The following is a 14,346-nucleotide window of genomic DNA, read 5'->3' on the forward strand; positions in this document are numbered from 1 at the left end:
CGGCAGGGTATCCTTTTTTGGGGAGTGGGTCTAGATTTGCAGAAAGCATCTTCGACCACAGAGTCTGAAAACTTTTGAAGCTAGCCTTTTATAGCCCGTCAATGTGATGAGAAAGGACTGTTTTGAGTATAGGAATCCTGTTTTTACTATTTGTGTTTCTCACATTGCCTAGCATAGACAGTGCTTTGCATGTCATGGGCATTCAGGAATATGGGAATTATTTTAAAGTTTTGTTATTTTTAATAACTGGGAGAAATTGTTGCATTGTACCAATCTGTTAGACTCCAAGGAATAGCTCTTCTTTCTTTAATTTCTAATTTAAGATGGCATTAAAAAATGAATTTTTAAAAAATACAGTAAGAATATTTTTAGCTGGTATCAGCATTTTACCCAACAAATTTTTCTTGATATAAGTTAGGACACTTAAAATTATATGGTCCTGGGGCACCTGGGTGGCTCAGTGGGTTAAGCCTCTGCCTTCCACTCAGGTCATGATCTCAGGGTCCTGGGATCGAGCCTCCAATCAGGCTCTCTGCTCAGCAGGAAGCCTGCTTCCCCACTCTCTCTGCCTGCTTCTGCCTCTCTGCCTCTTGTGATCTCTCTCTCTCTGTCAATAAATAGACAAAATCTTTAAAAAAAAAAATTATATGGTCCTTCAGTCTTGGGGTGTGTGTGTGTGTGTTTGTGTAAAACACTATTTGTGGTTAAATTTGAAGCTTACCTACACCATTGTATTTTGCCAAGGGTATTTATTCATAGGTGTGTACTGTACTGCTCAGTAAATAGGAGTACTGTCTTCACCTAATAATAATTTATGTTAAGTTTAGTAACATGGTTTAGTGGGAACAAAAAGTTCTTTATGGATTTGGAAAAAGTGATACTTGTTTTGTCTCTCTACCCCCAACTAGTTTGTAATGTTTTATTTTAGCATATTTTTTCTTCTAACTCACCTGGTTCAAGTTTTACTATATTAATACCTAATGAGTATAAGGAAGATTCAGCTTTGAGAGGTTCTGAAATCAAAATGTTGCTAACTTTAACTTACATTGAAAAAAAATTTTTTTAAAAGATTTTATTATTTATTTGACAGGCAGAGATCACAAGTAGGCAGAGAGGCAGGCAGAGAGAGAGGAGGAAGCAGGCCCCCCGCCGAGCAGAGAGCCTGATGCCAGGCTCGATCCCATGACCCTGGGATTGTGACCTGAGCCGAAGGCAGAGGCTTTAACCCACTGAGCCACCTAGGCGCCCCTGAAAATGGTTTTAATTGCTCTGAATTATTTCATAGCTAAACAGTAGTATGGAAGGCTCAGCATTTGTTTTGATTCAGCTTAAAAAATTCAAGTTTAAAGGGCAAGAGAGCCCAAAGCCAACAGGAAGCACATCCCTGTCTCCTTGGTTTCTGTAGAGTCAGGACCAGAATAGAAGTTTAGTGTCTTCTGTAAAGTATTTTTTTTTTTTTTTAAGATTTTATTTATTTATTTGACAGAGAAGTCACAAGTAGGCAGAGAAGCAGACAGAGGGGGTGGGGGAAGCAGGCTCCCTGCTGAGCGGAGAGCCCAATGTGGGGCTTAATCCCAGGACCCTGAGATCATGACCTGAGTGCAATGCAGAGGCTTAACTCACTGAGCCACCCAGGTGCCCCTAAAATTTGGTTTCTCATATCAGGATTACTGATCTTTGGTCCAGTTGATAAAATCTAACGATTCCTCTCAGCCTCGAGCGTGGAGCCAGTGCTGATGTGAAGGTAAGTACCTAAATAGGTAGTTCTAGTTCTAGAAAGAAATTAAAGGGAGAGGAATACACCAGTTTTCCTTAATATTCTTTAGGGCACTTAAATGTTGTCCTGGGATCCAGAAATCCTGGAGAAACACTTAAAAGGGTTTAGAGTGAATGTAACAGATTTATGCTTTTTGAAGAAAAGTAGAAATAAACTTTTTTCTATCTTGCTTCTTGTTCTAGGGGTTGTAGAAGGTGATTTAGCTGCTATTGAAGCGTACAAGTCATCAGGAGGAGACATTGCCCGTCAGCTCACTGCAGACGAAGTGCGTTTGCTGAACCGTCCTTCTGCTTTTGATGTTGGCTATACTCTTGTACATCTGGCTATACGTTTTCAGAGGCAGGATATGCTAGCAATACTGCTAACAGAGGTCAGTATGACATTTTGGTTAAACATTTTATATGAAGGAAATGTGTTCATTAATTTTCGTTTTTGATGTAATGTTTTTCTAAACTGTTTTTAAATGTTTCAGATTTCTTTTACTCCCTTTATAAACTCATGCTAAACTTGTCAGATCAGTTGTGGATTCAGATTTTCTCAGTAAATTGCTTCTGTGGTACGCATATGCATATTGCATATTCAAATTTGCCAATATTGGGAACCATTATATAGAATGCACTGGGAGGGATTAAGGAATATGAAGGTTACCTGAAAACATGATTGAAATGGCTAGGCATTGTTCAGTTTGATAAGAATCCAGTGACCCCAGAGGCACCAAAAAGGGAAAGGGAAGGGCTTAGGGGATAGTAATGGTGAAAACAAGGGGCAGGTTTACTGTAATAGAAAAAGGGACTGTTTGAAAAGCAGCAATGTGATTAAAAAAGGACCAGAGTTCTGGAGCCAGGGGATGGAACAATTAGAGGTAGTTTCTGTAGGACTTGAGGTCTGGCTCTATTTGCGTTGTTGTATTAGCAGGGCAAGTGTGTAGAGCTGTAGTTGACGGTGGTAGCAGGAGACAGGATAGAGAGGGCAGCTGTGAATCAAGGCTCAAGTCCTTTGGGGGATTCCTGGACTCCTCTCAGCTTGGTGGAGGGCTGTGAGAAAGTTCGGGACTGTTACAAGTCACTGACCTCCTAAGAGCATCTGGGGACTAACAGGGAGAGGGCAATAGAACCCCATGGTACTTAATATTTACTGCCTAAACAGGTCACCTTCATTTAGCACTTCCATTTAGACAACAAACAGTTACTACCTTCAGGCAGTTTCTGAGTGTAGGGGATTGAGGAGCTCCTCTGCTGAGGGGTTTTGGCGCAAGGTCTCGTGAGCTTACAGCCACATTTTCCGAGCTGCAGGTGTCAGAAGGCTTGACGGGTGGGAGGATCTGGATCCAGGGATACTTGCACGACTGGTGGCGGGAAGCTTCAAATCCTGGGCACATGGGCCCCTCCAGAGGGCAGGTTTCACCAGAACTAAGTGATCTGACGGACAGAAGGCACTGGAACATCATCCAGATGGAAGCTTCAGGGTCTTCTAGACGGAACCAAACTTGGGAAGTGACATACCGTCATTTCCCCCATATTCTCTGGAACACCTAGACCAGCTGTGGGAGAGGTGGGAGTGGGGTAGATTTCCAGGGTAAGAACAAAATTGGTTGTGGAATGTCATCTCAGTGGAGTTGGGTGCTCCAGAGGACAGAACTGAAGGAGCCCGTAGGGAGATTGGACTAAGGGATGTGCTTGCAGAGGGAGCCCAGGTACTTTTGGGATGAGACCAGAAGAACATTTATATTATGGGATATGTGTCTGGGGCTGCGGTTTTAATTGGATTTTATTATTATTATTATTATTTTAAAGGCTTTAGTCATTTATTTGACAGGCAGATCACAAGTAGGCAGAGGGGCAGGCAGAGAGAGGCGGGGGAAGCAGGCTTCCTGCTGAGCAGAGATTCCGATTCAGGGGCTTGATCCCAGGACCCCGGGATCATGACCCACACCAGAGACAGAAGCTTAACCCACTGAGCCACCAGGTGCCCCTTAATTGGTGGTGGAACCTATGGACTCCTTTTCATAATACTGTTTTTTAAATGCCAAAAATAAAAGTAAGATTGCAGAAATCAGTTATATTGAAATGATAGTTTTTTGAGACAGATAGAGACTGAGAGAGAATGAACTTGGGCGCAGCGGGAGAGGGAGAGGGAGAAGCGGACTCCCTTCTGAGCCAGGAGCCCCACCCCACCCCATCCCAAGGGCCCAGAGATCCCGACCTGAGCTGAAGGCAGATGCTTAACCATCTGAGCCACCCAGGCGCCCCCGAAGGATTTAAATGGGAATCTGAAAATTCCCATTCAGATTCACGGGTCCTTCCCAAGTTCATGGGCCCTACGGTAAGAATTACTAACCTAAGGAGATGGTTGAGAGTCATAAGGTTGAAGAGGCTAGATATGAAGGATAGGGAACGGTGTCCAGGTTTGGTGGCTGCGGTCTGTAGTGACAGCAGAAAGCAGAGCTGACTCACTCGGGGTTCACACCAGACTCATTTCTTCTCCAGCAGATGCTCACCTTTGATTTCAAAATTCTTCATATGCAGATATCTTAAACTCCACGAAAGGAATACAGCTTAAATGTAAAATCTCTTTGCGTCATTTGTTGCTGTCCGTCATTAAAGAGAAAAGGAAAGTTCTAGCCATGCTCTTACTTAGAAGTTCTCTGTCTTAGTGCTCACCAGCACATCACTGCTCCCATTTCATTCCTGTCTGGCCGGCTGTACTTTGAAGGTTTGTTGTCTGTTCTACACTTGGAGAGAAGCCAATTGCTTCTTTAAATATTCAGAGTTAAAACCAATGGGGAGGGATTTGAGGTCAGTGGAAAACTAACCCTTTAAAAACATCATGCTTTCTTTATTCTACCTCAGGGTACTTGAGGTATTCTTGTTTGTACTTTCATCTTTCTCCATGAGCTGAAATTTCCTGTGTGTGTTTTTGTTTGTTTGTTTGTTTTTAAAGAATGCTTTTTATTGTGGGCATGATGCTTAGTCTCAGGTGGTTTTCTGTCCTCCCTCCCTGTCCTAGGATGAACGTTTGCGAACAATACCATTTTACATCATGTTTTAATCTAATTCTTTATATATTTCCTTGGGATAAATTCCTAAGAAGTGAATTTCCCGAGTCAGAAGGTAAAAGCATTTTTTGGCTATTTTCCTGCAAAGTTGTACTGAAACATATTTCCACTGGTGAGGAGTTAATCCCTTATCTGTTTTAAAATTAAACAACATCCTGAGTTACTGGGAAGGTTTGGTAATTTCTCTTAAATACTGTTGTTTTCTGCTTTTGTTAATGATAAATGAGATGCAGAGGAAAGTTTCTTTTGTATTTAAGGTGTCTCAACAAGCAGCAAAGTGTATTCCAGCCATGGTGTGTCCTGAACTGACTGAGCAGATCCGGCGAGAGATAGCTGCCTCTCTTCATCAGAGAAAGGGGGATTTTGCTTGCTATTTTCTAACTGACCTTGTAACATTTACGTTGCCAGCAGGTAACTCCAAATTTCAATGTGAAAAGAAATTTTCACTCTATTATGATTTTTTTTTTTTTTTAATGTGTGAGTGAAATTGTTTCTGTTAGAAAGCAGGTAACTTAAGCTACTATATGTGCATTTTAGTATATGTGCTGCCGAAGCGAGCACTATATGTGCATTTTAAATTATTTGACTACCCAGAATTGACCAGTACAAGGGCTCCTTGTAAATTTATGCTTTGGATCTGGTAGGAAGATAGCAGCTGATATAGCTGACTTCTGTGTGGGCCTTAGATATTTTAAAAAACCTGTTTTACGCGTTTATTTTTCCCTTCAGGGTTAGTTTATGATATCAGTGTACTCTTTTTTCCTTTTTCATCCCTATTTTAAAATTATGTGGGTATTGGTTATTGATATTAACAGATAGGATTAGAACTCTGGCTTTTGATGGGTGGAGTCGTTATTGGAATCAAAGGTACTGGCATTCTTTTGCAAAGTGTCATTATGTTCTTCACTCATTATATACACCAGAAGTTTCTAAGATAAAGCTTCCCACTTGGTTCTGAGTGTCTTGAGCTTTTATATTGACATGAACAAGGGCATTTACAAATGGTAGGGAGATAATAACTAAGCTTTTTTCTTTTCTTTCTTTTTTTTTTTTTTTTTAAAGGTTTTATTTATTTTTTTGACAGAGAGAAATCACAAGTAGGCAGAGAGAGGAGGAAGCTGGCTCCCTGTGGAGCAGAGAGCTGGATGCGGGGCTTGATCCCGGGACCCTGGGATCATGACCTGAGCCGAAGGCAGAGGCTTTCAACCCACTGAGCCACCCAGGCGCCCCAATTTTTTTTCTTTTTTTTTTTTTTAAGATTTAATTTATTTTAGAGAGCGAGTGAGTGAGCGCGAGCAGGGTGGTGTGGGGAGAAGAGGGAGCGGACCAAGCCGACTCCACACTGAGCACTGAGCCCAGTGTGGGGCTTGACTTCACAACCCCAAGATCATGACCTGAGCCAAAATCAAGAGTCAGATGCTTAACTGGGCCACACAGGTGCTCTAGTATTTTAAAATCAGACAAAGTTCACTTGAAGTGCATTCTCTGTACACTTAAGCTTACTTTGGTAATGTTTATAGATTTTTATTTTGTCTTGAAAACAGCTTTTTTTTTTTGAGGGTAATGCTTTAAGAGTAGACTTCTGCATTAGTAAACTGAACAAAGCATGGGGAATTTGAGGAAGATGACAGAAACAAGGATCTGTATGCCAGTAATTAATGGTTCATTAACTTGTATAAGAAGATTCTAAAGTCTGAAAACAGTAGGCCTGAGCAGAGGTTGAGAGTGTGGGGCAGCTAAATGTTTGTATGTTGTTTCTGCTTCATAATCTTGAATATCAGAAAGCCTTTTTTTCTGTTTTACTGAGGGATAATTGTCCTGTAAAATTGCCAAATATTTCAAGTATCTAGGGTTAGGGTGATTGTGATTTCATATATGCATACATTGTGAAAGGGTTTCCTCCATCTAGTTAATTAACACACGCATTGTCTTACATATTTGGTTTATTTATCTGTTTTGGTGAGAACATACAAGTTTTACTCTGCTAGCAAATTTATGTTACACATTTACCATGGTTTTGACGTTAGGTGTTCAGCTTTATTCATTTTATAGCTTGGGTGTTTTGGTACCCTTTTATCAATCTCTCTTTTCTTCACTACCCCCCCTCCCCCCATGCAACCTCTTTTCTACCCTGTTTTTATGAGGGTTTTTTGTGTGTATGGTTTTTTTTTTTTTTTTTTTTTTAAAGAGCCCCTTATGGAAGTGTTACCATGCAGTATTTAATTTGTTTTTCTCTGGCTAATTCCACTTAGCCTAATGCCCTCAGTGTTCACCCGGGTTGTTGCAAATGGCAGGATTTCTTTCTTTCACCTGGCTGAGTAACACTCCATTTTATAGCCTCCCCCAGCTTTTTTTTTTTTTTTTTAATTATTACTTTTTTATAAACATATAATATATTTTTATCCCCAGGGGTACAGGTCTGTGAATCGCCAGGTTTACACTCTTCACAGCTCTCACCATAGCACATACGCTCCCCAATGTCCATAATCCCACCCTCCCTCTCCCAACCCCCTCCCCCCAGCAACCCTCAGTTGTGACATGAGGAAGTGGAGCATCCCCCATCTTAGATCATCCATTGTCTAGATCTCGGCTGTTGTGAGTAATGCTGCAACACACATAGGAGTTTAGTGCCTCTTCATTCTCCTGTTTTCATTCCCTTTGGAGGTATGCGCAGATGTGGGATTGCTGGATCGTGATACTTCTGACATTTTGAGGAACCTCCATATTGTTTTCCATGGTGGCTGCACCAGTTTACATTCCACTAACTGTGCACAAAGGTTCCCTTTCCCCACATCCTTGCCAATATTATTATCTCTTATCTTTTTGATAATAGTTATATGTAATTATCGGTCCAAATACTATTATTGTTTTTAGTTAACAGTTTTGCTAGTGAAGTATAGAAAGGAAATCTTTCATGTTCCATTCATCCACACATTATACATGCATATTGGTTTTTTTTGTTTGTTTGTTTGTTTGTTTGTTTTTTACAAAAAAGCCACTCGACAGCCTTCACTGCAAGGAAGGACTTTTTTTTTTTTAAATTTTTTTTTTTTTATTTATTTGAGAGAGCGCATAAGTAGTGGGCAGTGGAAGGGGGTAGAATCTCAGGCAGACTCTGTGCCGGGCACCCAGTGTGGGGCTTGATCTCACAACCCTGGAATCATGACCTGAGCTGAAGCCAAGAGTTGGACTGAACCACCTAGCTGTCCCAGCAAGAGAACTATTTTAGAGGAAGTCACTATTAGATCCTTATATCAAATTTGTTAAGTTATGAGACATAAGAAAATCTTCTAAGTCTGTTTTTTTCTTTGTAGATATTGAAGACTTGCCTTCAACAGTCCAGGAAAAACTATTTGATGAGGTGCTTGATAGAGATGTTCAAAAAGGTAAGTGTGGAATCAATGTGATTTAGTTCAATATCCGTATACTCTTTGCTTTTTAAGGCTTAGAGCAGTTCAGTGTATGGTTGACTTGTTTTATTTTTACTTTAATTGAAAATGTAAAGTCCTTAGGAGCAGTGTCCAATAGTGCTGTTAGAAATGCTCATTCTGTTCATTATATCTTGATAAAACTGGAATAAAAATTTAAGAATTTAAGGAATAAAATCTTAATTGTGGTGGAATAAGGGTATAAAAGTTTTTAAGCCTTGGTTTTCTACTTCCTGTTCTAGAATGTGTATATTTCCGTGTTAAGCATTCTCAGCAAATAGTAAAGAACTTAAAAGTTGAGAAAATTGGGGCACCTGGGTGGCTCAAGAGGTTAAAGCCTCTGCCTTCAGCTCAGGTCATGATCCCAGGGTCCTGGCATCGAGCCCCACAGAGACTGGGCTCTCTGCTTGGTGGGGAGCGCTTCCCCCCTATCTGCTTGTGGTCTCTTTCTCTCTGTCAAATAAATAAAGTCTTTAAAAAAAAAAAGTTGAGAAAATTATTCTAGGGCCACAGATGTTTCAACTACTTGGAAGGATTGTATTCCACTTGATCAGATTTATTTAGTTGTTTAATAGTAAATGAACATCAGCTTAACAACATCTAGAGAATGGGTTCTTTCTTCCAGTGAATAGTCCTAAATTGCATGAAAATGAACATGTTACTTAAATTCCTTATATAGAGTTAGAAGAAGAATCCCCAATTATAAACTGGTCTTTGGAGTTGGCTACGCGCTTGGACAGTCGGCTGTACGCACTTTGGAACCGGACTGCAGGAGACTGCTTACTTGATTCCGTGCTCCAGGCTACCTGGGGCATTTACGACAAGGACTCGGTGCTCCGGAAAGCCCTGCATGACAGCCTGCATGACTGTTCACATTGGTGAGCGGTTGTCCTTCCCTGTGGAAAACTGCGGGCTCTTGCTGCATCATTTCCCTGTAGTGTTGGGATACTTTGTGTGTGTGTGTGTGTGTGTGTGTGTGTGTGTGTTGGGATACTTTTTGCCTCTTATGTTTTCTGTGGAAGCTGGAGGGAAAACTTTGGGTTTTTGCACATTAAGACACTTTAAACGTTTTGATAGATTTTGCTAAGCTTTTAAGTAGAAACATTTTAAGTTAAATAGGTCTTTGCTTATATTTTTAAGTGTTATGAGTTCATGTTTATGTTGAAATTTAAGATTGTTAGCATTGTATTACGAGATTTCTTTTCTTCCTGAGGCACATAATTTTCAGACCACATTTTATCTTGCAAATTTTGAAATCCACAGTAAAGTTAAAAAAATATATATGTATCAGTGCAACGGATCCCAATATTTCCTGCCTAGTTGTTAATCTGTACCCCCACATATGCTTCATCTCTACATACGTAAACACCTCCCTTTGCCATTTGGTTTAAGTCCCCATGATGCTTTTCCCCCGACAGTATCTCTCTATATCATTGAGGAACGAGGATAGTCTCTTACCCAAGCGAGTCCTTATTACCACATCTGAGAAAATCAGCAAGGACTCTGTTATCCAGGATATAGTCCCTATCACATCTTCTAGTTATCTCAAAAATGTCCTTTGTGTAGACAGTTTTCCCTGCTATTTGAAAGTAGAGCATTCCTGGGAATCCTTTTGTTAGCTGAAATGGAGTAAAGCAAAGTGCAGTTACCATCTTGTAGAAGTGAAAATCCTCATCGGGTTTCTTTTTGGCTAGCAAAAACAGGTGCCAAGATAGGTCTTTAGTAAAGGTGAAGGGGTACGAAGCAATCTTTCAGATAGCAGGGGATCCTTTGTGTGTGTGTGTGTGTGTGTGTGTGTATATTTTTTACCCAGCATCCAACCAGGTATATGACTGGTCTTGACTTACAGTGTTTTCTTCGTTCTGTATATACATTATCTCTGTTATCATAAATGAGAAAAATTGAGGCTGAAAGAAGCTGAGTTAATTAAAATGTGTTCTTTAATTGAATGCTTACACAATAATGATAATGGCCTTACTCCAAAAAACTCTGCGCCCCTAGTGCCTCTGTGTAATTTTTCAGCACTTGTGAATTTTTTTGTCAGTATTGAGGGGTTATGTGAAGTCCATTAGAACATAAACTCCATGAGAATAGAGATTTTGTTGTGTTTCATTGTGGAAGATCTGGTGCCTCCAATAGCCTGACCCAGAGTAAGTACATACTAAGTATCAGTGAGTGTAAATGGAAGCAGTATCATCTCTTTTTTGAGAGCTAAAGTATAGATCAAAGCATAATGTAAGACAGGAAGAATTTGAGGTCACCTTAAAAACATTAAAAAGCTCTCTGGCTGGCAAGCCATGATGGTGATGTGATTGGATGTATCATGCACACAGGCGTACCTCGGAGATAGTGTGGGTTCCGTATCAGACCACTGCAGTAAAGTGATACTGTAGTAAAGTGAACCGAAGGAAACTTTGGCTTCCCAGTGCGTATGAAAGTGTAGTCTGTAGTCAAGTGTGCAACATGAAGTCTTAATAAACTATACATGCCTTAATTTTAAAGATAGTTGATTGGTAGGAGACCCTAACCATCATCTGAGCTTTCAGTGAGTCGTAATCTTTTTGCTGGTGGAGGGTCTTGCCTCAACATTGATGACTGCTGGCTGATCAGGGGATTGTGGCCGTTTCTTAAAATAAGATGACAGCAAAGTTTGCTACATCAGTTGACTCTTCACAGATGATTTCTCTGTAGCATGTGATGCTGTTTGATGGCATTTTACCCAGTCAGAATTCCTTTCAGCATCGGAGTCCGTCCTCTGAAACCCTGCTGCTGCTTCACTAGTCAAGTTTATGTGACCGTCTCAAGCCTTTGTTGGCATTTCACCAGCCTTCACAGCATCTTCACCAGGATTAGAGTCCATTGCAAAAAACCACTCTCTGCTCGTCCATCCCAAGCAAGTCCTCATCTCTTCAAGTTCTGTCATGAGATCACAGCGCTTCAATCCCATCTCGACGCGCTGCTTCTCATTCTGACTCTGTTGTTATTCCCACTATAGCTGTGGTGACTTCTTCCACTCAGGTCTTGAACCCCTCCAAGTCATCTGTGAGGGTTAGAATCCGCTTTTTCCAGACGCCTGTAGATACTATTTTGACTTCTTTCCATGAATCATAAATGTTCTTAGTTGCATCCAGAATGGTGAATCCTTTCCAGAAGGTTTTCTGTTTCTTTGCCCAGATCCCTCTGTGGAATCCGTGTGTGTGGCAGCTAGCTGTGGGCTTACTTGGAATAATGACCTGAAGGGTGAAATTACTCCTTGATCATGGGCTGCAGAGTGAGTGTTGTGTTAGCAGGCATGAAAACAGTCTGGCTGTCTGTCTCCATCTTGGGTGATCAGGTGAACTATCAGTGCTGTCTGTCATATGTCTGTCTGTCATTATGTCTTACGACTTTCAGTCATAATTTGAAAGTTTTTTTACCTGAGGGGTAAGCATTAGGCATTTAAAATCTTTAGCAAATTACATATATATAAATATATAAAATATTTAGCAAATCACACTCAAAATGGATGTGCTGTCATCCAGGCTTTGTTGTTCTTCTATAGAGGAGAGTGTATTTAGCATTTTTAAGGGTCCTTTTGGAATGGTCAGTGAGCACTGGCTTCAGCTTAAAGTCTCCAGCTGCATGAGCTCCTTAATAAGGGAGTCAGATTGTCCTTTGAAGCCCGCACTGACTTCTCTGTGGCTGTGGACAGTCCCAGATGGCACCATCTTCCAGTAGAAGACTCTTTCACCTGCGTTGAGAATTTGTAGCTCCCTGCATTCCTGATCTTCAGCTAGATCTTGAGAACCTGCCGCAGCTCTTGTACCACTTGCTGATGGACCTTGCACTTTGATGTCTGGAGACGGACTGCATCTTTCCTTAAACCTTACAAGCCAACCTCTGCTAGTTTCAGATTTCTCTTTGATAGTTTCATTTCTCTGAGCTGTCACAGAATTGAGAATTAGGGCCTTGCTCTGGAGGTGGTTTTGATCCTCCACTTGTGAACACATGGGCTATTTCTAGTCCATTGTTTATACAGTGACCAAACAGTAATGTGGAAATGTAGTGTCTTTGATTGTATCCAGTATTTCGGGTGATTTTGAATGTTTTGGGTTTTTTTTGTTGTTGTTGTTGGGTTTTTTTGGTTTGTTTGTTTTTGTTTTTGAACTTGTAAACTATAGTAGACATTTGAAATTGATTGTTCTCATCATTAGTGTTTTGGTTGAAAACTTGGTGGGTGGTGAATGAAATTGTCTGTGAGATTGTGTTAAATGATGTCTGCTAGCAGAAGGTAGGTATTTTTAATTTGAAAATTTTAGTGCAAACTGGGTAAAATTAATATAGTTGCTGATCTCTTTACACGAATTGCTTAAAGACTACATTAAATAAATGATAGCAACATTTATAGAAGGCTTATTTTTTACTATCTTTTTCAGGTTTTACACACGTTGGAAAGATTGGGAATCATGGTATTCTCAGAGCTTTGGTTTACATTTTTCCTTGAGAGAGGAACAGTGGCAAGAAGACTGGGCATTTATACTCTCTCTTGCTAGTCAGGTAAGAATGCTTTGAGACATGTTGCTTCTGTGAGAACAGTAGGCTACATGCTCTGAACCCCTGGATTTACATGCGTGAACTATGTTGGAGGCATTGGGGTGTACATGAAAGAGTGCTGGATTCGGCATCAGGTGACTTTGGTTCTGGCCGTGACGCTGTCTGTCGACTGTATGACCAGAGGCAAATCTGCACCACAGGACAGAGGCAGTAACATGTTTCTGACATTAAGTGATTAGACATTGTCAGAAGGAAAGTTGCACTGTGATGATTCCAAGCGCTTTTATATACTTTGTCAGATTGTTCTTCATTTATATTGTCCTCTTAGCAAAGTGGCTTTCTGCCTGTTTATCTATCTACTGGTTAGCTCCTATTCTGTGTCCTAGAGGGCACTGAACCGAGATCGCCGAGCTGGTGGTGGGCACTGAGGCTTTTCTTTTGGGCCCGGAGGGTGAAGTGATGAGTGTGAGGCTCTCTGTCCATGTAATGTGTGCCAAGGGCAAGGTGCCATGGCCGGCAGGTGGAAGGATTTCTTTAAAATTTACCTGGGAATGAACTTTTAGAAAAATGAATCGTGTAAGGGTTGTTCCTTTTAGACTCTAGCTTTCAGACTAGTTTTATTCCGTGAAGCATGGTCAGTATACTGGGCTGTAACGTTCAAATATACACACAACAAACCATCCCTGTTCTTTGCGGAAAGCACCATTATTTATTTACTCGAAGCCTGTAAGTGAAGTACCTTCTGTCACAGTGGCTATTTTACACCTGTGACATGTACGTCCTAAAAATGGGTTGTCACAATCATTATAGAGGGGTGATAGACCTGTTCAGTATTCTTGCTGTTTATGTTTGTAAGAAATAACAGCTCCTCATTTTACTAGGGTCTTGCTCTAACAGGTGACTTAACAAGGAGGCCAATGAATGACTCCAGTGTCCCTTGCTATCTGAATCTCTTGTTCCTGGGATCACTGTTGAACCAAATCCATTGGGTTCTTGAGATTGGATAGCGAACGATCTTGTCTGCATAGAACTTGCAGATTTCTTTTATTATTTCATTGGATGTTGCTGTTTGAAGAATCGTACTCTTCTTTAGCTTGACAGTAATTACTACTAATAAAAGCATTGGTCTAGTGTACTGAAGGGGGGAACAGCATTGTGTTTTGCACAGTCGTTTTCCAGGGCAGAAATAAATGTTTTAAAGTGAAATTGCTTTCTTTATTTCATTCCATACAGCCTGGAGCAAGTTTGGAACAGACACACATTTTTGTACTTGCACATATTCTTAGACGACCAATTATAGTTTATGGAGTAAAATATTATAAAAGTTTCCGGGGAGAAACTTTAGGATATACTCGGTTTCAAGGTAAGCCATGTTCAAGGGTATTTTTTATTTTTAAATTTTTTTAGATTTTATTTATTTGTCAGAGAGAGAGAAAGAGAGAGAGAGAGATTGAGAGTGAGCACAGGCAGACAGAGTGGCAGGCAGAGGGAGAAGCAGGCTCCCTGCCGAGCAAGGAGCCCGATGCGGGATTCGATCCCAGGACGCTGGGATC

The 14,346-nt window shown here is 40.7% G+C and overlaps 1 protein-coding gene across 1 annotated transcript in view; it reads left to right on the plus strand.

Moving 5' to 3' along the window:
- The window catches only part of ZRANB1 (zinc finger RANBP2-type containing 1), a 58,261-nt gene that overhangs the window by 39,141 nt on the left and 4,774 nt on the right, over positions 1 to 14,346 (plus strand). The window contains exons 3-8 of the mRNA XM_044240709.1: positions 1,960 to 2,147; positions 5,090 to 5,243; positions 8,147 to 8,218; positions 8,940 to 9,138; positions 12,676 to 12,796; positions 14,027 to 14,156. Of these exons, the coding sequence (XP_044096644.1) occupies positions 1,960 to 2,147; positions 5,090 to 5,243; positions 8,147 to 8,218; positions 8,940 to 9,138; positions 12,676 to 12,796; positions 14,027 to 14,156 (864 nt within the window). The remainder of the gene's footprint in view (positions 1 to 1,959; positions 2,148 to 5,089; positions 5,244 to 8,146; positions 8,219 to 8,939; positions 9,139 to 12,675; positions 12,797 to 14,026; positions 14,157 to 14,346) is intronic.

This window comes from Neovison vison, chromosome 2, assembly GCF_020171115.1.
Source record: "Neovison vison isolate M4711 chromosome 2, ASM_NN_V1, whole genome shotgun sequence".
Lineage (NCBI taxonomy): Eukaryota > Metazoa > Chordata > Mammalia > Carnivora > Mustelidae > Neogale > Neogale vison.